This window comes from Piliocolobus tephrosceles, chromosome 16, assembly GCF_002776525.5.
Source record: "Piliocolobus tephrosceles isolate RC106 chromosome 16, ASM277652v3, whole genome shotgun sequence".
Classification (NCBI taxonomy): domain Eukaryota; kingdom Metazoa; phylum Chordata; class Mammalia; order Primates; family Cercopithecidae; genus Piliocolobus; species Piliocolobus tephrosceles.
In genome coordinates this window covers 62860680-62883804 of record NC_045449.1, presented here as the reverse complement: position 1 = coordinate 62883804, position 23125 = coordinate 62860680, and the positions used below count along the sequence as shown (strand labels likewise).

At 34.3% G+C, this 23125-nt stretch overlaps 1 protein-coding gene across 2 annotated transcripts in view; it reads left to right on the top strand.

The window, feature by feature from the left end:
* ABCA5 (ATP binding cassette subfamily A member 5) overlaps positions 1 to 23125 on the top strand; it is a 78566-nt gene that overhangs the window by 43289 nt on the left and 12152 nt on the right. The window contains exons 18-28 of one of the 2 annotated variants that reach the window (XM_023211950.1): positions 168 to 287; positions 4160 to 4361; positions 7887 to 8056; positions 10691 to 10818; positions 11231 to 11368; positions 13523 to 13636; positions 16797 to 16967; positions 19987 to 20100; positions 20512 to 20646; positions 21359 to 21433; positions 21967 to 22058. In XM_023211950.1, coding sequence (XP_023067718.1) covers positions 168 to 287; positions 4160 to 4361; positions 7887 to 8056; positions 10691 to 10818; positions 11231 to 11368; positions 13523 to 13636; positions 16797 to 16967; positions 19987 to 20100; positions 20512 to 20646; positions 21359 to 21433; positions 21967 to 22058 — 1459 coding nt within the window. The remainder of the gene's footprint in view (positions 1 to 167; positions 288 to 4159; positions 4362 to 7886; positions 8057 to 10690; positions 10819 to 11230; positions 11369 to 13522; positions 13637 to 16796; positions 16968 to 19986; positions 20101 to 20511; positions 20647 to 21358; positions 21434 to 21966; positions 22059 to 23125) is intronic. The other variant, XM_023211951.1, reaches the window with a different exon arrangement.

The following is a 23125-nucleotide window of genomic DNA, read 5'->3' as shown; positions in this document are numbered from 1 at the left end:
CTACAGGCTTGCATCAGTATGCCTAGCTAATTTATTTTTATTTTTTGTAGAGATGGGTCATGGTATGTTGCACAGGCTGTTCATGAACTTATTTTTAAAGGATATTTTACAATAATTTATGATGATGTGCTTAACGATATACTGTTCTTTCATTTTTTTTCTTTTAGGTTTGTTTTCTGCCCTAGACAGTCATTCAGATTTGGGTGTCATATCTTATGGTGTTTCCATGACGACTTTGGAAGATGTATTTTTAAAGCTAGAAGTTGAAGCGGAAATTGACCAAGCAGGTAAAAACAGAACTAACAAAACATTTTAGGCAATGGACCAGACAGATGGTAAATAAGAAAAAAATTATATAAATGTGAATTTTTTATTATTTTTTGGAAGAAAGGGTAAAAGTATACAAGTAAATAAGTAATGAGATACTTACTGATAATGATGGGAGTTATGCAGGAAATAATGGGGTGGTCTTAGAAGGCAGCGAATTTAGATTATATCATCAGGAAGGACTTTGTTGAGATAGTACTTGACCTGATGCCTGTATAACAAGAAAAATCAAGTAGGTGAAGATTTTAGGGTAGAAATTTTCAGATAAAGAACTGCAACTGCAAAGATATTAACTGAGGAATGAGTTGGATGTCTTTGAGGGATTAAAAAAGGCTACCATGGCCAGAGCCATGGTGAAGATATTACACAGTAGAGTCAGGAGGATACTCAAAAGGATAGATCATGTTTTGCCTTTGAACATCTGGAAAACAATTTCATTTGTTTTCTTATTGTAGTGTGAAGCTATCAGAGAGTTTTAAAGCAAATAGGTACCATGATCTGATTTGAGTTTTTAAAAAACACATTCTGGCTGTTGAATGATGAGAGGATTGTAAAGGAAGTGTGGAAGTAGGAAGACCAGTTAGGAAATTGTTATAGTTAATACTACCTTGAACTAGGGTGTCAATGAAAATAGGGAGGCCGGGCGCATGGCTTATGCCTATAATCCCAGCACTTTGGGAGGCCAAGGCAGGGAGATCGCTTGAGCCCAGGAGTTCCAGACCAGCGTTGGCAACATGGCAAAACCTTGTTGCTACAAATAACACAAAAAATAGCCTGGTGTGGTAGTGTGTGCCTGTAGTTCCAACTACTCTAGAGGCTGAAGTGGGAGAATCACTTGAACCCAGGAAGTCAAGGCTGCAGTGAGCCATGATGACACCACTGCACTCCGGCCTGGGCATCCGAAAGAGACTTAAAAAAAAAAAAAAAAAAAAAAAAAGGGAAAGAACAGATTTGGGTTATATTGGTGGTAGTGGTGATGAGTTGCTGATAGATTGAGTGTTAGAGGTTCAGGAGAGGGTGGAATGAAGAATAATTCCTAAGCTTTTGCCTTGATAACTGGGAATGAGATTGCCATTTCCTGAAAATAGGGCAAGAGTAGGTATGTGGAAAGAAGGAATGCAAGCACAAGTTTTTTCCTTTTTTTTTTTTTGTTTTTGAGACGGAGTCTTGCTCTGTCACCCAGGCTGGAGTGCGGTGGTGCAATCCTGGCTCACTGCAACCTCCGCCTCCCAAGTTCAAGCGATTCTCCTGCCTCAGTCTCCCAAGTAGCTGGGACTACAGGCGCCCACCACCACGCCTGGCTAATTCTTGTGTTTTTTAGTAGAGACAGGGTTTTGCCATGTTGGCCAGGCTGATCTTGAACTGATCTCAGGTGATCCACCCGCCTTGGCCTCCCAAAGTGCTAGGATTACAGGCGTGAACCACCGCACCCAGCCCAGGCGTGAATTTTGAGTATATTGTTTGAGACGCATCTGGAGCTAAATGAATATGTTAGGGCTGAAGATATAGATTTCAAAGTTACTCATAGATAGATGGTGCTATGGAATTGGATGAAATCTCTTAGTCGGGTAGGGAGTATAGATAAGAATTGAGGGGCAAGCCCCCTGGGTGAGCAGTGGAGAAGGAGCCAAAAGGGCTGACCATGAATGAGCAATTATTACTCTACTTTTTCATGAAAGAGTGGAAATGGAAAAACCTCGAAAAATGGTGTTTTAGGAAAGAGGAAGTGGTCAGTTATTTGTCGATTGCTGTGAAGAATAAGATGAGGGCAAAAAAGGTAGTTTTGGTAACGTAGAAGATAGTGAGGGATTTGGTAGAGTGTAAGAATGGTGATCTTGACAAATCAAGTTATTGATGCAGTAAGGAGCAAGGTGGATCTATTTAGTTTACGGTGAGAACATGAGTTGAGGAATCTTTCTTATGATTGAAGGTTAGCAAAATGTCTGTAGTGGCAGGTGAGGAGAGCAAAGGAAACCAGGATGTTAGTTCACAGTTGTTAAAAGAGTTGAGATGCTGCAAATACACATTTTGCATGAATGTCGAGTGGCTGATGATTAAAATCATTGTGATACCAAAGTCAAGAATCAAGCTGAATATATCATCATGAAGTAAACTTGCATTATATTATGCTAAAATAATTCTGAAACTTAAAAAAATCTTACAGGAATTATTCATGATTTGGTAGTCAAATTTTAAAAGATTGGCCTTATTGTGTGGGAACAATAATTTGTCAGCATCACAAACTGTAAAGTTGCTCCTGTAGTCCTACATTTATGATCCCAGATGCTCACTTTCAAATGCAGTGAGGAGAAGCCATATGTTTTTGAGTTCTTAATTTTTCTTTTGTTATTATGTCTGGATCAATGAAGATTTATCTGAAAATTAATGTATGTGATTTTGTAGTTTCTCTTTCTTTTGAAATTTTTAAATGATGAAGTTGACGTTCTGCTTTTAGTTCACCCTCACAAATTGTGGAAGAATCTAAAATAAAACTTTTGTGTTGAAAGTGTATGGTCTTAATGGAATTAAATAACTAAAAAAAGAAGTAAGTCTCCCAAATTTGTTTTAATACCTTGAGTACTAGTGTACTGAACCACTACTTAAAATTAATATTATATAATCCTATTTCTTTTTATGTATTATCTAAATTAAAGAATACATGTATTGGCCCAAAAGTTATAATGTGCTTCCTAAAGTTATCTAACTAGTACATTCTCTTTAATATTTGCATTAACTGTCAATATTTTTCTGCATCTAAAGTTCTAAATGTCTGTTTTTGAGTTTAAAATAAACCTCAATTGTGTAATATTTTATTCTTGCCATTAAATAAATATATGTTTATGGTTTCTTTGGTAGAATTTTAACATAAAGTACATAAATGCATTTTTATTCCAAATACATTTGGAATGTTTAACTGTAATTTAAATGAATATTAAATATTAAAATGAAATCTGAATGACATACCCTATTCACACTACTGAATTTGTTATACCTTTTAAGTGTTGTGCTAATAATCTGTATGATCACACTGTCATCGATCATGTACAACCTCAGTAATGCCAGGAAATTATATTGAAGTAGGCATTTGACTCTTAAACCTTCCAAAGACTGAAGATGAAGTTGAAGGGCAGAATTTGGCTGAAAACTGAGCCTGAGGCTAAATTTTAATTGAGAAGTAATGTAAAGCCAGGAGAGGACTCTCAAACATGGAGATAATCAGGACATGATATTAGGTTGTGTATGATCAGGACATGATGTTAGGTTGTAGTCAGAGAGGAAAAGTTGACATAAAAGTTGGGTATTGTACAGATACAGAGATAATAAGATTTTAAATATGGACGTGCATCCAGTTTGATTTTGAACTAGTGGAATTATACCATGTGTCACCTTTGCATTTGTTCTCTTTTACTCAATATGACATTTGTGAAGTTCAACCATGTTGTTATGGGTACAGTAGTTGGTTCATTTTCATTGGTTTACGCTGTTCTCTTATATTCATATGTTACAACTATTCATCCATTCACCTGTCAGTAGACATTTGGGTTCTTTCCAGGATATGTGTATTCTAGATAGGGCTCTACTAAGAATATTCTTATACATGTATTTTGGTGAAACCTATATTCATATCTCTGTTGGGTTTATACCTGTTGGGGATCTCTTGGATCAAAAGATATATGTATGTTCAGCTTTAATAGATACTGCCAGAATATACGAGAGTTCCATTTGTTCCACATAACTGCCAGACCTATGCTTCTTTAAATTTCCCTGCTTCAGAAAGATTTTATCTTTTTTAATGAATATACTGAAATGTTTGTTTTGTTTTGGCAAATAGATTATAGTGTATTTACTCAGCAGCCACTGGAGGAAGAAATGGATTCAAAATCTTTTGATGAAATGGAACAGAGCTTACTTATTCTTTCTGAAACCAAGGCTTCTGTAGTGAGCACCATGAGCCTTTGGAAACAACAGATGTATACAATAGCAAAGTTTCATTTCTTTACCTTGAAACGTGAAAGTAAATCAGTGAGATCAGTGTAAGTATAATTATCACCCTTATACCTGATGGATTGTTTTTTAAGGATACAAATTGGTTTTACCATCTTAATTTTTTAAATGTTAACATATGTAAATAATTTATATAGTTTTGAAAGATTACCACTATAATTTCACAATGTTAGAGAAAATAATGACAATGATTTCATCAAATACGCTGTCTTACACTTTTTAAACTAGCATTTGTTGTCTCATCTATAAAGTGAGGAAATAACAAATATTCCCTAATTGTATAATTTTTGAATTACTGTCATTGTATCTTTTTCTTTCTTTCACCTGGGAGCACAGATTCAAGTTTCCTTGAATATATTAATACACTCCCCATTGTATCTTAAATTTTATTTTGTGTTTCTATTTTTTCACTATTTTTTGCATCTATTAGTTTTTATAACTACTTTTTGTAAATAGCAGGAAAAATGAGTTTTACCTTTATTTATCATATGAGGAAACTGAAAAATAAGGAAGGCTACATAGCTAGTAGATCTGGGATCAAAATGACATCTTTTCAAGTTAGCTTTAGCCTTTCTCTAGGGTACTAGGAACTGAATAGTTTGGAGATAACATTAACCACTTTCATATACCACACACCTATCTTAAGTCCAAAATGGCAGTAGTAATAAGGCTTAATAATTAAGAATAAGAATATAGTTATATGTTTGGAATATGCTAAATTTATATGCTCTTCTTTGACCAAATTCAGTGTCAAACAAATGTCAGTCATGTATCTGATTTATTCCTGGGTCAGCATTACTGAAAGAAAAATGTTTATTTAAATTAGCATGTTTCAATGTATTTTATTTTATTTTATTTTTTATACTTTAAGTTCTGGGATACATGTACAGAACTTGCAGGTTTGTTACATAGGTATACACGTGCCATGGTGGTTTGCTGCACTCATCAACCCATCATCTACATTAGGTATTTATCCTAATGCTATCCCTCCCCTAGTCCCTACCTGCGACAGGCCTCGGTGTGCAATGTTCCCTTCCTTGTGTCCACGTGTTCTCATTGTTCAGCTCCCACTTATGAGTGAGAACATGAAGTGTTTGGTTTTCTGTTCCTGTGTTAGTTTGCTGAGAATGATGGTTTCCAGCTTCATCCATGTCCCTTCAAAGGACAAGAACTCATCCTTTTTTATGGCTGCACAGTATTCCATGGTGTATATGTGCCACATTTTCTAAATACCACTCTCATAAAATACACTCAGAAAAATAATTAAAATACTGGCTGGGCTCAGTGGCTTACGCTTGTAATCTCAGCACTTTGGGAGGCCAAGACAGGCAGATCACGAGGTCGGGAGAACAAGACCATCTTGACCAACATGGTGAAACTCCATCTTTACTAAAAATACAAAAAAATTAGCTGGGTGTGGTGGTGTGCTCCTGTAGTCCCAGCTACTCCGGAGGCTGAGGCAGGAGAATTGCTTGAACCCAGGAGGCAGAGGTTGCAGTGAGCTGAGATCATGCCACTGCACTCCAACCTGACAACAGAGTGAGACTCCGTCTAAAATAAAATAAAATAAATAAAATAAAATAAAATAAATAAAATAAAATAAAAAAACTTCAGTCAGCCTTGACTGCCATAACAAAATACTATTTACTGGATGGCTTAAACAGAATATATTTTTTCACAATTCTGATGGCTGCAGGTCTGAGATCAGAGTGCCAGCATGTTGAGGGCTGTCTTCCTGGCTTGTGGAAGGCCACCATCTCACTGTGTGCTCATATGACCTCTTTGTGTATACTGGCATACACCCTCTGGTGTCTCTTTTTATAAATGTACTGATCCCATTATGGGGACCCCACCCTCATGACGCCAACTTACGCAGATTACCTTTCTGAAGTCCCATTTCCAAACACCATTATATGGGAGTTAGGGCTTCAACATACAAATTTGGGGAGGCACAAACATTCAATCCACAACAAAATGTGTTCCATGGTCAAATACATTTAGAAAATATTACTCTTATATTCCCTATATTAAAGAGTTATTCATTAGCGTAGAAAAACACATGAGATATTCTATGGTAAAGAAATTTCTTCAACTTTGTTTAACCTCATGTTCCAAATATTATTTAATTGTGAATATTTTTTAACCCAAATCACTTCTTAACTTATTGTGGAACTGGATCCATGCCATATGCTTTTGAAATCTTGTCTTAGATATAACAATTTAAGAAATATTTTTAGAAAATTATGGAGTATGTGAAAATTATAAATTGCTAAATAAAGTATGATGATCTAAGCTCTCCAATCACTTGTTAGGACACTTATTACATGTAATATGGAGATATTTTATCAGATAAGTAGCTGCCCTCCAGATAAAAGGGCATTGTAGTATACGTTGCTTTGCCTCCTGAGAGCAGCAATGACAATTAATATAATAAAATTGCAATTAGGATGAGATTTCGAAGATATCAGCCATTCATAGTTTAATTTTATTTTTATTTGCTTCTCTATATCTAAAATATTTTTGTTCATATGTGAAAAGTAAATGGGGCCTTGTGTGGTGGCTCACGCCTGAAATCCTAGCACTTTGGAAGGCTGCGGCAGGTGGATCCCTTGAGGCCAGGAGTTTGAGACCAGTCTGGCCAACATGGCAAAACCCTGTTTCTATTAAAATACAAAAATTAGCTGGGTACAGTGGCACAGGCCAGTCGTCCCACCTACTTGGGAGGCTGAGGCATGAGAATCGTTTGAACCTGTCAGGCAGAGGTTGCAGTGAGCCAAGATCTCACCACTGCACTCCAGCCTGGGTGACAGAGCAAGACTCTTTCTCAAAAAAAAAAAAAAAAAAAAGGTTAAGATAGAGACAGGACAGGACAGGAAGTAATTCCTTCAGAAGTAGAGACAAATATTTGAGACATAACATCTTGTGCTTTCGCAGTTATAACTACGTGTTTACATACTCTTATGAAAATTTAAGGGCGTCACTGATCTAAAATATACTTTTATAACTTTTAATTTTTGTCATACAGTATTGGCTTTCTCTCCAGTATTGTCATAAGATCATTTTGGGGAATAGGATTTCTTATTTTTTTTTCAGTTTTTTTCCTCTGTTTTTTTCAGTTATTATCTTTTAACTATCTAGAGTTTAAATCTATACCAATGTGGGCTGGGTGAGGTGGCTCACACCTGTAATCCCAGCACTTCGGGAGGCTGAGGCAGGCAAGCTCCTTGTTTGAGCTCAGGAGTTCGAGACCAGCCTCAGCAACATGGCGAAACCCCATCTCTACAAAAAATAACAAAAATTAGTTGTGTATGGTGGTGTGTGTCTGTAGTCCCAACTATTCAGGAGGCTAAGGGGAGAAGATTGCTTGAGCCTGGGAGGCGGAGGTTACAGTGAGCTGAGATCACACCCCTTACACTCCAGCCTGGGTGACAGAACCAGACCCTGTCTCAAATAAAAACAAAAAAAGTCCTGATTATCAATGTGAAGGGAGAGTTTTAATTGATTTTCATATTAATGTAATATGTACCATGAGCTGTGTTTTTTTTTCTTTTCAGGTTGCTTCTGCTTTTAATTTTTTTCACAGTTCAGATTTTTATGTTTTTGGTGCATCACTCTTTTAAAAATGCTGTGGTTCCCATCAAACTTGTTCCAGACTTATATTTTCTAAAACCTGGAGAGAAACCTCATAAGTACAAAACAAGTTTGCTTCTTCAAAATTCTGCTGGTGAGTGTGTGAAGGTCTGTGAATGAGTGTTAGGCATGGAGCGTGGGGTTGAGGGGTGGATAAAGGTCTAGATTTTAGAAATATATTTAAGGTAAAGGCGTGGTCTATCTGCATGAAATCTATAGTTCAATACATCTCTTATTGATGCTGAAGAATATATTACAGTAGATTTTGGTTTACAAATAAATGACAGTTTTGGCCAGGCGTGATGGTTCACACCTGTAATCCCAGCACTTTGGGAAGCCGAGGCAGGTGGATCACCTGAGGTCAGGAGTTTGAGACCAGCCTGGGCAACATGGTGAAACCCCATCTCTACTAAAACTATAAAAATTAGCCAGGCATAGTGATACATGCCTGTAGTCCAAGCTACTCGGGAGGCTGAGGCAGGAGAATCGCTTGAACCCGGGAGGCAGAGGTTGCAGTGAGCTAAGATCATACCACTGCATTCCAGTCTGGGCAACAGAGGGAGACTCTGCCTCAAAAAATAAAAGAAGGTCAAAATAAATAAATAGTTTTAAAAAATAATTTATACTTTGTATAATAGTAAAATTTCTTTTTTTAATAATAATGTTATTCTTACCAGCATGTTTTATGCTGATAAGCTCATGGTGAGCAAAATATACTTCAGAAGTTGAAAAACCCTCTTTACAAAGAGTTATTAGTACTTAATATTTATAGAAGTATGTGTCTGCATAAAAGTGTTCAATTCTTCAAGGACAGTCTGAAGAATTAGTTAAAACTAAGAAAAATAAGACAAATATAAATCTCTCTAATTGAATACATTAGATTTGTAATGGATATTTTTGGCTTTGCTATTAGCATCCTTATCACATAGTTGTCAAATATGAAAAAATTTAAACATACAGACTTGAGCAAAGCTCAAAACAAAAAACTGACATAGTGTTCTGATTTTCAAAATATTAAAAGCTAATACAAACTTTATTCATATGTGATCAGTTGTTCCTAAAACATCTCCTATTCTGTAACAAACTCTATGGGGTTTAACCTTTCTAACACTTTACCTACATTCTAGTATCTTTCCTTTTTGATTCACCAACTGATTCCAAAAAGACTTTGCAAGTATTAAAATAATAAGCGTGGCTAGGAATGATTATAAATTACTATTAAAATCATCACTGTTAAAATCTAGTGCTTGTTATATTACATAACCTTCATTCTTTCGGGTAAAGATGCATTTATTGATGGATAAATGAGTGAGAACATGGAAAATTACTTGGAGCGTGGAAAATTAATGGAAAATTACTCGAATGGAAAATGTTAGGTTTTGCAATTTTTTTCTTTCGTTAGGAATTCTCGTTTTGGTTTTAAAATACATTTTATATTGCTAACATATAATCCTTACACTATGATAATCTTGACATTTTTTATATATGTCCACGGAATTGTACATGCATCTCAAATATTTCTTTTTTTAAAAAAAGGACCTTGGCTTCAAATAAAATCTTTTTGCTTTGAGTTAATTCTCACTGAGCTTTAGAAATTCTAGTATTTTCAGTTTCTCTTTATTTTTTATTCTTAGAGTTGCTTGCTTATGCATGCCTTCCTAAGCCTTGTGTGTGTTCCAAAATAAAACCACTTCTTTTTTGAATCACTGGCCTCTCTGTGTATATATATTAGGTGGTATCTTGCCCACCTTGCAGAGCTTTTTGTATCTCTTGTGCTGTGGTTCCTTCACTTATAGTGTGTCTCTCTTCTCAGGGTACATAGCTGTTCTTGCAAGTTAGAGATAAGAGATCAGTTAAGGTACTAGGTTGGGAGTAAAGTAGTGTCACCATTCTCTATGACACTGAGATTTGGTGCTGTGTCTGATCCACCCTGCCATACTATTCAGTTACTAGTAATGTTTTGCTTTGTTTGATTTAAATTTCTCTCAAAGTCACGTTTGTCCTTCCCTGAATCCTGGTTTTTGTTATGATAGAGGGGAAACTGCATCTATTCGGCAGACATGTTGGTATAGATTTAAATCCTGACAGGATTTAAGATCTTACTCTTGGCTCCAGGTACTTTAGAGAATGTAGATAGAGATGTGATTATGTGTTTGAATATTTTAAGGTAGTTAAGGCAATTGACATGTCTGCCCAGAGCCTACAAAAAAATCCTCTAGGGAGTGATGTTACCATGCCTGTATCTTTCTGAGCTTAGCAGGTTATCTTGTTACCTAAAATTGTCAGATAGATTTTTATTCTTATTATTTAACCAAATTTCTTGTATTATAGGTTAACTTTTCAATGTTAATAATCGTTGTAGTAGCAACAGCAGCAGCAGCTAAAATATGCACAGTTACTATGTGTCAGGTTCTAAAGTCTGTGTATATATTCAGTCATTTAATCCTCATGATCACTCTACCTATGAGGCAGTTATACTTATTTTACCCACTTTACAAAAGAGGAAACTTAAGGTCCAGAGCATCTAGGTAACTTGCTTGAAGGACAAATAATTTAATGTTACAACTCAGCTTTAAAACCAGGCTGACTGGCTTCAGAGCCAATGTACTTACTTGTGTATTTGCTAATGAAAATAAAATATTACTCTAAAACTAGAATTATCTTCCCAATGTTACTAAAAGCTTCGTTTAAACTCATTCTTTATTATTTGCTTGTTTTCTAACCCCAGACTCAGATATCAGTGATCTTACTGACTTTTTCACAAGCCAGAACATAATGGTGACCATGATTAATGACAGTGACTATGTATCCGTGGCTCCCCATAGTGCAGCTTTAAATGTGATGCGTTTAGAAAAGGTAAGATGAATGCACTGAAGGAATATCCATTTGGGAGTTATGCAAGATTAAAACATTTCTTCTAAAATTAATTATTTGTTGATTTGACCTTATGAGTTAGAAATTCGATTTTACTTTTGGAAATAAGTAGCTGTCTTTATTTATGATACATTTCATTCCCTCACAGATGACCAATATATAAAGTTACAGAAATTTAGTTTTTTTTAAAAAGTACATGCTTGTTTAAAATATTAAAATATCTGTACATTCCAAACCAGATTGTCTTTATCTGTCATTGAGTATTATTTCTGTGAGTTGTTGAAGCAGTTTTTCAGTATGAGAATTAGCTTTGTTGGTGAGAAAAGCTTGGTACATAGCAATAATATATCCATTTATATACAGTATGTAATAAGTGTCTTTTTTTTAATTGTAGGACTATGTTTTTGCAGCTGTTTTCAACAGTACTATGGTTTATTCTTTACCTATATTAATGAATATCATTAGTAACTACTATCTTTATCATTTAAATGTGACTGAAACCATCCAGATCTGGAGTACCCCATTCTTTCAAGTAAGCCAATGTATATACAGATAAATTTCCATATGCATGTCATATATATAATAACCGTTAAAAAAACAAGCAAAGGCCGGGCGCGGTGGCTCAAGCCTGTAATCCCAGCACTTTGGGAGGCCGAGACGGGCGGATCACGAGGTCAGGAGGTCAAGACCATCCTGGCTAACACGGTGAAACCCCGTCTCTACTAAAAACTACAAAAAACTAGCCGGGCGAGGTGGCGGCACCTGTAGTCCCAGCTACCGGGGAGGCTGAGGCAGGAGAATGGTGTGAACCCGGGAGGCGGAGCTTGCAGTGAGCTGAGATCCGGCCACAGCACTCCAGCCTGGGTGACAGAGCGAGACTCCGTCTCAAAAAAAAAAACAAGCAAAAATAACTAAATATGTAGAAGTTTATCTTGTGAGGTCTCTTAGTCTTCTTAAAACTCAAGTGAGAAATGGTTTACATTAAGGTTTATGATTCCCCAGTATAAGTATGTTTCAGGGTACAGGAGATTCTGTTTTGGTATTGATATTTGTATAAGGAATAAGTGTGTTCTGTATTGATCATAGAATATAATATAATTTTTAAATGAATGATTTTTACCCAAAATCCAGATATTGGGGTATTGAAAAAAACGTGAGAAGTCACCCGGACAACCATTTTTCCTCTAGATAGAACTGTTGGATTGTGCATATCAGAGTCAAATTAAGATTACAGAAAAGCATTCAACATTTTTTCTCTTAATCCTTTTGATTTTCATATGCTAAAAATAAATGGACAAATATCTGGAACAATATTTTCTATTTTCTCTTGTCATACTTTTAAAAACAGCTTCATTGAAATATAATGCCCAATCAACCTGACCATTATTTAAAGTATGCACTTCAGTGTTTTTTTATTATGCTCATAGAGTTGTGCAGTCCTCACTACAGCCAGTTTTAGATATACTATTACCCCGCACCCCAAAAAATAACCCCTATACTCATTAGTAATCACTCATTTCCTCTCATACCCACTCCCAACCCTAGGCAACCACTAATGTACTTTCTGTATCTATGGATTTCCTTATTTTAGACATTTTATATAAATGGGGAATCATACAGTATGTAGTCTTTTTTTGTCTGCTTTCTTGTACTTAGCATACTGCTTTGAAGATTCATCCATGTTGTAACACATATCAGTGCTTCATTTATTTTTACTACTAAATCATATTTCATTGTGTGGAATGTATGGAATGTTTATGTGAAATACCACATTCTGTTTATCCGTTCATCAGTTGATGGCATTTGGGTTATTTCCACCTTTTGGCTATTATGAGTAATGCTATGACTATTTTAGTATAAGATTTTGTATGAGCATATGTTTTTACTTCTCTTGGATGTATAGCTAGGAGTGGAATTGCTAGATCATCTAGTAACTCTATGTTTAACACTTGAAGAACTGCCAAACTGCCTTCCAAAATGTTAGCATCATTTTCCATTTCCAGCAGCAGTGTCTGTGGAGAGGTATCTCATATTATGAAATATTTCAAACCTACAGAAAATGAACCACCTACTATCCAAATATTTCAAATGTTAATATTGCATAATATTTGTTTTTAATAAAACTTTAAAGATACAGGTGAAAACTCATGTTACCCCTCTCCAACCTTATTTCCTTCTCTCCCATAGAAGTAACCACAATTCACAGTTTCACAATTTGTAATTCCCATACTTGTTTTTATGATGTTACTACATATGTCTGTATCCATAACTATTACACAAGATTTTACAACTTATAATTTTCATCAAACACTGACATATAATCATATTATATTTTGAAAGAAATAAATGGGAGTTTTTAAAGCTAACTATTCATATAGATAGTCATATTAATATTTCACATTTGTTTCTTCCTTCATTAGATTCTGTATAATTGGATCCAACTCTAGTCTCATTCATTTCCACTTCTTGCACTACTAGTCTACATATTTGTGGGTCTTTCTTGGCCAGTCATTCTTTCATGTAGACTATGCCTGGGTTAGATATGCTAATATGTTCTTTCTGAGGTTTTGAATTTTTTTTTTTAGGATATAAGAAATATCCTAAGATATATTTTAAGACATAAAATGATTCTCAGTTCCATTTGTTATTCTGTGGTTGTATTTGTTATTCTGTGGTTGTCTTTCAGGAAATTACCGACATAGTTTTTAAAATTGAGCTGTATTTTCAAGCAGCTTTGCTTGGAATCATTGTTACTGCAATGCCACCTTACTTTGCCATGGAAAATGCAGAGAATCATAAGGTAATGACTCAGTTAAAAATATGTAATTTGCTAATAAGAAGTGTCGTATAAAAATAACCTATTTGCATGATTGCAAGGCTTACTATAATTGTTATTTTAGAAATAAGTAAATGAAATATAAATACATTTATTATAGTTTATTATTGTAATAGTAGTGATAATTAATATTTATTACTTGAGACTTGCTACATGCCTTAAAAATTATATTCTTTAATTCTCACAACATTGTGAGGTAAGATTTTTGTTACCGATTTCTTATAGATCAGGAAATCAAAGATGGTATTGTTCATATGACTTGCTCAGGTTGGCTCAGCTTGTTTAAATTGTGGATTTGGGAACTGACTATGATCTTTATGTCCTTAACTGGCACACTAACATGCCTGTCCCTTTTATCCTTTAACAGGGGTATTAAGTAGTCAAGGTGCTAAATTCTTATTAATGGAAAAAAAAAGGTGAAAGTGATTGTCATCATTAGGGCCTTGGAGAAATTGCTAAGTATACAGAGGTTCTTTGGTATTCTTTCACTTTCTTTTTGCGCCTTTCCCTTTTGTTTTCCTTCAGGCATATAGTGATCTTGTATAGTCTTTGGCTGTTCAAAGTCTCCCACTCTTTCACTCTGCTGAGATTATATCTTACTCCTCTAATAAAAATTCTGATCTTCTTCACAGATGATATTAATTAAGTAAAAACAAATTTGTCTAAATTAACTTACAGACTGTGATGAATAATGAACTCATTATTTTAATGAATTCTAAAAAGATAAATTCTAGGCCAGGTATGGTGGCCCATGCCTGTAATCCCAGCACTTTGGGAGGCCGAGGTGGGCGGATCACCTGAGGTTGGGAATTTGAGACCAGCATGACCAACATGGAGAAACCCCATCTCTACTAAAACTACAAAAAAAATTAGCCAGGCGTGGTGGCGCATGCCTGTAATCCCAGCTACTCGGGAGGCTGAGGCAGGAGAATCACTTGAACCTGAGAGGCGGAGGTTGAGGTGAGCCAAGATCATGCCATTGCACTCCAGCCTGGGCAACAAGAGCAAAATCTCCATCTCATAAATAAATAAATAAATAAATAAATAAATAAAATAAATTCTAATAGAAATTTTGTTATTAATTTGTTTAGTATAAAAGTAACACATATCTCTATTTTTAAAATAATAATCAATTTTTGTATAAATATACTCATTGTAGTAATGTATAAATTATAGAAAAGCATAAGGAATATAGAAATCCATAACCCACAAACTTACTGGACATTTGCATTTTTCTTTCTTGTTTCAACTGAAACATTTTTAATTAAACTTTTTATTTTGAGATAGTTGTATATTCATGTTTATTTGTTAGAAATGACAGAGAGATCCAGTGTACTCTTTACATTTTTTTTTTGAGACGGAGTCTCGCTCTGTCACCCAGGCTGGAGTGCAGTGGCTGGATCTCAGCTCACTGCAAGCTCCGCCTCCCGGGTTCCCACCATTCTCCTGCCTCAGCCTCCCGAGTAGCTGGGACTACAGGTGCCTGCCACCTCGCCCGGCTAGATTTTTGTATTTTTTAGTAGAGACGAGGTTTCACTGTGTTGACCAGGATGGTCTCGATCTCCTGACCTCGTGATCTGCCCGTCTTGGCCTCCCAAAGTGCTGGGATTACAGGCTTGAGCCACCGCGCCCAGCCACTCTTTACATTTTATCCCAATGATAACATCTTGTAAAATTATAGAAAAATATAACAGGATATTGGCATTGATACAGTCAAGATACAGAACATTTCTGTCACCAAAAATATTCCCATTTTTTGCCCTTTCCTAGCCTCTCTGACCTGTGGCAACCACTACTCTGTTCTCTTATTTCTGGAATTTTGATAGTTCAAAAATGTAAAATGACATCACAATAAGTTTTCTTTTGGGATTAGCTTTTATCAACTAGCATTTCTTTTGAAATTCATCCAATTTGTATGTATCTATAAGCCATTCCTTTTTATTGCTGGGTAATATTCCATGGTATGGATACATCACACTTTCTCTGACCGTTTGCCTGTTGAAAAACATTTGGATTATTTTCCATTTTTGGCTATTATGAAAAAGTTGCTGTGAACATTTGCATACAGGTTTTGTGTAAACATAAGTTTTCATTTCTCTGGAATAAATGCCCAAGAGTGTAATTGGTGAATCATACGTGTTTAGTTTTATAAGAAATTGCCAAATTATTTTCCAGGATGAGTATTCCATTTTATATTACCCTCCCAGCAATATGTGAATGACAGAAGTTTGAATTATCCAAAATAATTGCATTTGCCTTGGCTTATGTTTTTATTCTTATATTAGAATTTACATGTGTCTCATGTTCTCATAATTCATTGAAAAGAAAACTTGCCAATTTTGTTCATTTCTCCTCTTCTTAACTAATCTTTATATTTCATGCTTCCTTTATCTCACTCTGTGGACAGCTCTTTCATATAATACCTTTAGTTATTAGGAGTAGATATTTTTACAGATGGCAAAAAAACTAAATAAAGTTGTTAGGTATTTGAATTTGTGAAATATTTTAGAAATTTGAAATTAAATGAGAACCTGAGATAGGAAAACTGTGATCATTTAAGTTTATGATTAACAAACTTGTGACATAAGTAACACCTTGGATTTATATACTATGCCAGTGTACATAAAAGGTTTTGAACATTTCAGAAGCTTTCACTTAAGCTGAAAGCCTTATGTAAATCCAAAGAATACTTGGCAATTTATTAGTGTTTTTATTTATGAAAGGTTCATTTTTAAAAATGAGAATTCTTTTTCTGTGTAAACATATCTTCCCATCTGTTTCCACAGTATTTCAAAAGCTGTAATGTTTTGGCTATTTATTGTTTGTATGGCTCTTAAGCCCAACTGCTGTGACACCTTTTGTTTTATTTTAATCTCAGTTTCTTAGCACTACTGTATTCTGATTCTTAAAAATTTTGTTGAAATTGTTACTACTTAGAGATAATGAGCCAAATTAAAGGCTAAATGGAATTTTTATTTAGTTTGAGGGGGACTTTTATTACCTATAGCCTGGAATGTGACCTTTTTGGTTTCGCTGATGTAATATTAAGAGATCTGCAATAATTTACTAATTTATTTGTATGTTTCTAAAGTGTCTAAAGTTATAATTTTTTTCTTTTTTTTAGATCAAAGCTTATACTCAACTTAAACTTTCAGGTCTTTTGCCATCTGCATATTGGATTGGACAAGCTGTTGTTGATATCCCCTTATTTTTTATCATTCTTATTTTGATGCTAGGAAGCTTATTGGCATTTCATTATGGATTGTATTTTTATACTGTAAAGTTCCTTGCTGTGGTAAGTTAGTGTTGTACTCATGCTATTTATAGATACAATTTTATTTAAAAACTATTTATAAACATGACAATTGACTTATTGAATAATTTGGTTATTTTTTAAAGAAAATTGAGCAAGTATCTATTGTATTTCATACATGTAATCATTTTATATGATAATAAGTGACTTTTAAAAACAATAATTTACCACCATTTTAAAATAATTTCTTGAAACTAAAGTGATCTTTCATGTAGACCACCTACTTGGGTGTAATCAGGAACGCTTTAATATATTCCTTCCTTAAAATGCCTTTCTTGGTTTTACTTATGCCTGAAAATAATTTCACAAAGGATAAGCTCTTTTATTCCATAGTTTAAAACATAGCTTAATATTTCTATATCTCAATAATTGGCAAGCTGTGAGCCAGATGAAGAACACAATCCCGTTTACAATAGCCACAAAAAAATTAAAATACCTAGGAATACATCTAACAAAGGAGATGAAAGATCTCTACGGGGAGAACTATAAAACATTGCTGAAGGAATTCAGAGATGATACAAACAAATGGAAAAACATTTCATGCTCATGGATTAGAAGACTCAATATGTTAAACTGGCCATACTGCCCAAAGCAATCTACAGATTCAACACTGTTCCTATCAAACTACCAACATTATTCATCACAGAATTTAAAAAAAACCATTCTAAAATTCATATGGAACCCCAAAAGAACCCAAATGGCTAAAGGAATCCTACGTAAGCTGAGCACAGTGGCTCACACCTGTAATCCCAGCACTTTGGGAGGCCAAGGCGGGTGGATCACAAGGTCAAGAAATCAAGACCATCCTGGCCGACATGACGAAACTCCATCTGTACTAAAAATACAATAAATTAGCTGGGCGTGGTGGCATGTGCCTGTAGTCCCAGCTACTCAGATGGCTGAGGCAGGAGAATCGCTTGAACCCAGGAAGTGGAGGTTGCAGTGAGCTGAGATCGTGCCACTGCACTCCAGCCTGAGCACCAGAGAGAGACTCCATCTCAAAAAAAAAAAGAATCCTACCTAAAACGAACAAAACCAGAGGTATTTCATTACCTGACTTCAAACTATACTATAAGGCTCCAGTGACCAAAACAGCATGATACTGGTACAAAAACAGACATGTAGACCAATGAAACAGAATAGAGGACCCAGAAATAAAGCCACACATCTATAGCCATCTGATCTTCAACAAAGTTGACAAAAATAAGCAATCAGAAAGGACTCTGTGTTCAATAAATGGTCCTGGGATAGCTGGCTAGCCATATGCCGAAGAATGAAATTGGGCCTCCACCTTTTACCATATATAAAAAGTAACTCAAGATGGATTAAAGATTTAAGGGTAAGACATCAAACTTTAAGAATTCTACAAGAAAACCTAGGAAATACCATTCTGGACGTTGGGAAAGAATTTATGACTAAATAAGTCTTCAAAAGCAATTGCAACAGAAATAAAAATTGGCAAGTGGCACCTAATTAAACTAAAAAGCTTCTGCACAGCAAAATAAACTATAAACAGAGTAAATGGACAACGTACAGAATGGGAGAAAATACAAACTATGCATCCAACAAAGGCCTAGTGTCCATAATCTATAAGGCACTTAAACAATTCAGCAGTCAAAAAACAACGAACTCTGTTAAAACGTGGGCAAAAGATAGGAACAGACACTTCTCAAAAGAAGACATGTAAGTGGACAACAAATGTATGAAAAAATGCTCTACATCACTAATCATCAGAGAAATGCAAATCAAAACCACAGTGAGATACCATCTCACATCAGTTAGAATGGCTATGATTAAAAAGTCAAAAACCAACAGATGCTGGCGAGGCTGCGGAGAAAATGAAATGCTTATATACTTTTGGTGGGAATGTAAACTTCAGCAACCATGGAAAGCAGTTTGGAAAGTTCTCAAAAAACTTAAAACAAAACTACCTTACAACTCAGAAACCCTATCACTGGGTGTATATCCAAAAGAAAATAAATCATTCTACCAAAAAGACTCATGAGCTGGTATGTTCATTGCAGCACTTTTCACAATAGCAAAGACATGGAATCAACCTAGGAGCCCATCAACCAGTGATTGAATAAAGAAAGTGTGGTACATATACACCATGGAATACTGTGCAGCCGTAAAAAAGAATGAAATTATGTCTGTTGTGGCAGCACAGATGCAGTTGGAGGCCATTATTCTAAGTGAATTAAAGGAACAGAAAACCAACTATTGCATGTTCCCACTTATAAGTGGGAGCTTAGTTGGGTAAACATGGGCATAAAAATAGCAACAATAGACACTGGGCACTGTTAGATGGGGGCAGGAGGAAGGGGAGCAAGGGTTGAAAAACTAACTGTTGTGTAATATATCCAATACTTGGGTGACAGAATCAATTATACCCCAAACCTCAGCATCATGCAGTATACCTGTGTAACAAACCTGCACATGTATCTCCTGAATCTAAAGTAAAACTGGAAATTATTTAAAATAAAATAAAATATAACTTAAAATATCAAAGAAGAGACTGATTTGCATTCGTATTCACATGTAAATGACTGACAGTAGGCCCTTTCATTGAATACTTTAATATTAGGAATAAAGGGAAAACAGAGTTAGGTGAGGTTGATGACTAAACCTCATCATCAAGGTTAGTTTCAGGTGAGGCTGAAACTAAACTTACCAATTTTGTCAGAGATCATAATGACCTTATATGTTAGTTTCTGCCATATAAAATAATGTTTTTCTTAAACTTTAAAAAATAAAGGGCTGTATATTAAAATAGTGGCTAATATTTGAGAGAGATTAAGTTGTAGCTAGCTATACTTGCTTTTTATAATTATGAGAGATAGTATTTTACTTGGTATAAAAAACTACAAATAGTGTTCAGTTTAAATGACTTATTTAGGATTGTATTAATAATTATTTCTTAATATTTAATATGACTAGTATTTCATGTCATGTGTATTGTAAGCTGTTCATATTTTTATAGAAACGTATTTCTGATTTACAGGTTTTTTGCCTTATTGGTTATGTTCCATCACTTATTCTGTTCACTTATGTTGCTTCTTTCACCTTTAAGAAAATTTTAAATACCAAAGAATTTTGGTCATTTGTCTATTCTGTGGTAAGTCACATTTTACATTATTTCAACTTTCCATAGCAGTTTAATTAAAAGTCACGAATTCTTTCCTGATTATACTAAAAATGTTACATGTCTTTTGTAAGTGCGGAATTTAGGTAGATAATTGGCAGCTTCTTTTTGTGTACATTTGTCTTCTGAATCATCCTTTCCACCTAGGAACAATATGGAAGACATTTAGCAACTAGTGTATCAAGGACACTAGTTACAAACAAGTGATATTGTTGTTGCTTGCTGGCTAAATATCATCTCTAGTTCCATGTTTTATTAGAGGAACTCTAATTAAAACATTAGAGTTCCATGTTTTAATAGTTTAATGCTTAGACACCAATTTGTAAGTCAGTTTGTATGAAGTTTGTAAACACTTCGTCTCTTGTTTATTTATTTTTTCTTTAGACAGCGTTGGCTTGTGTTGCAATCACTGAAATAACTTTCTTTATGGGATACACAATTGCAACTATTCTTCATTATGCCTTTTGTATCATCATTCCAATCTATCCACTTCTAGGTTGCCTGATTTCTTTCATAAAGGTAATTCCGCTAAATATTTTAATATGTTAAAAAACATAAATAAATATGGTCTAAATTGGGGATGTTAGTTCTTGTTCAGAAAATAGTAAAATGCATCAGGCTAGTGGCTACTGCTTGATTTAGATATTATTAATGCAGCGTAAATTATTGTAAGCTCTTGTCAAACTGTAAATTCTCAAAGGAAAAGGGCTATGTTCATTACAGGTTCTCTGATGCTCAAAATGATGTATATAATTAGAAGTGTGACATGATTTCAGTCAGTATTTGTTTTTAGGAGTTTATCAGTGATTAAATAATGTATTTTACTATAAAGGGCTGAGAAAGAATAAAGTATAAGAGATTTTCTACAAGAAAAAATAGAGACAAAAACCAGATTCATTTTATTAAGACTGGATAATTGAAAAAAATTTCCATGTGATTAGAAAAAATACTGTTATGAATTCTTAATTTAGAATTGCTAATTAATTCTACTTTCTAATCCTACTACCAGTGCTTCCCTTTTTAGGTCTCAGTTCAATGTGTTTAATTTATATTGATCCTCAGAAATATTTTGGGACAGGGAAGATTTTAAGTAAAAAATATAACTTACTAATATGAATAGCTAACTTATTTATAGAAAGTACATGTTTGCTAAACAAAATACATTTTTTCATTTTAATCCAAATATTTCTACATATTGCAGCTTATACATTTTCAAAACTTTTTGTCTTAGATTTCTTGGAAGAATGTACGAAAAAATGTGGACACCTATAATCCATGGGATAGGCTTTCAGTAGCTGTTATATCGGTAAGAAATAAAGTGTTTTTGTGAGTTAGCATGTTACCTTAAGAATAGTTTGGTCCTGTGGTTTTAACTATATTTAGTTTTTTATCCTGTTGCATGAAAAAGAAGGTACATAAAAAGTTAAGCGTGTTACTTAATGCTAGCTAATCTGTGTTTCAGTGGGGAGTACCTTTCATTTACTGAATGTGTTCACTTTAATATAGCCTTTTACATGTTATTAATTCTATTTAATTACAGTTGTGTCTTTCTTAGAAGCAAAAACAAAGTTTTTGTGTTTCATTATATTTTATAAAGCTGACAATAAATGAATGATACAGAGGTAGAAAATAAGTGAAGAATTTGCTAAAAATAATTCTGCTTCGGTTTGTATTAAAATTTATTTTTAATTATCTTTATCATGTCAAGTATGAAAAAGGTTGTGATTGCTTCTTTTGGTAATGGCAAGGAACTTGATGTATATAGTCTTAGTTCCGTTGGCAAAGGAAAAAACTACAACAAATCTTTTAGTCATGAGCTGCTACATGTTTTTCTTTTAGCCCTACCTGCAGTGTGTACTGTGGATTTTCCTCTTACAATACTATGAGAAAAAATATGGAGGCAGATCAATAAGAAAAGATCCCTTTTTCAGGTCAGTTGATTTTTTAAAAGTTTTAAATGTTTTTAGTATATTTACAGAACTGTGTAATCATCACCATAACATAATTTTGGAACATTTCCAGCACTCCAAAAAGAAACTTTGTACCCATTTACAGTCACTTTCTTATCCCTACTTCCATAGCCCCCAGACTTAGATAACCACTAATCTACTTTCTGTTTCTGTCAGATTTGCCTATTCTGAACACTTTATATAACTGGACAATGGAAATATGCTTTGGAAAACTTCAGTCAAAAGGCCAACGATACTCTTAAATCCTTACATTTAACTTTTATATCTATTTACTTTTTACCATAGTTGGTTGGCATGTTATTTTAATGTTGGAAAATCATCAGATTTGCCAGATAACATCTTTTAAAAATTACTAGGATTTGGGCTCTATAACTAGTATCTAGCATATGGTTTTACACTTAGTGTAATGTTTGGAAGGTTCATCATGTAGTCGCGTGTAGCAGTACTTCACTACCTTTTTATTTTTCCTGAGTAATATTACATTGTATGTACATTGTACACTGCACTTTAAATATATCAGTACTGCACTTTATTTATATCAATGAGTTGCTTTTACTTTTCAGCTATTATGAACTATGTTGCTATGAACATTTGTATACTACTTTTTATATGGGCATATATTTTCATTTCTCTTGGGTGGATACCTAGAAATGGGATTGGTGTGTCATTTGGGGAATTGCCAGACTGTTTGTAGAGTGGTAAGACGATTTTACACTGCCGCTAGGAATGTTTTAGGGTTCTGTTTTCTCCACATCCTTGCCAATGCTTGTTATTGTTTGTCTTTTTTACATATTCTTCCAAATATATTAGCTAATTTATTTTTACTTGTTCTTCTGTCCAGCCTTGCTTACATGATTCATCACTTTATTATCATTTCAGCATCCTCAACTTTTGTCTTTTTGACCTGTCCACTAAAAATTATAATTATTGGTGAATTGAATTATATGCTGGAAAAAATAACATGAAAGTTCCATTTAATAATACTACATATTTATTCCATATAAATTCAGCTGGTTTTTTTAAAAAAT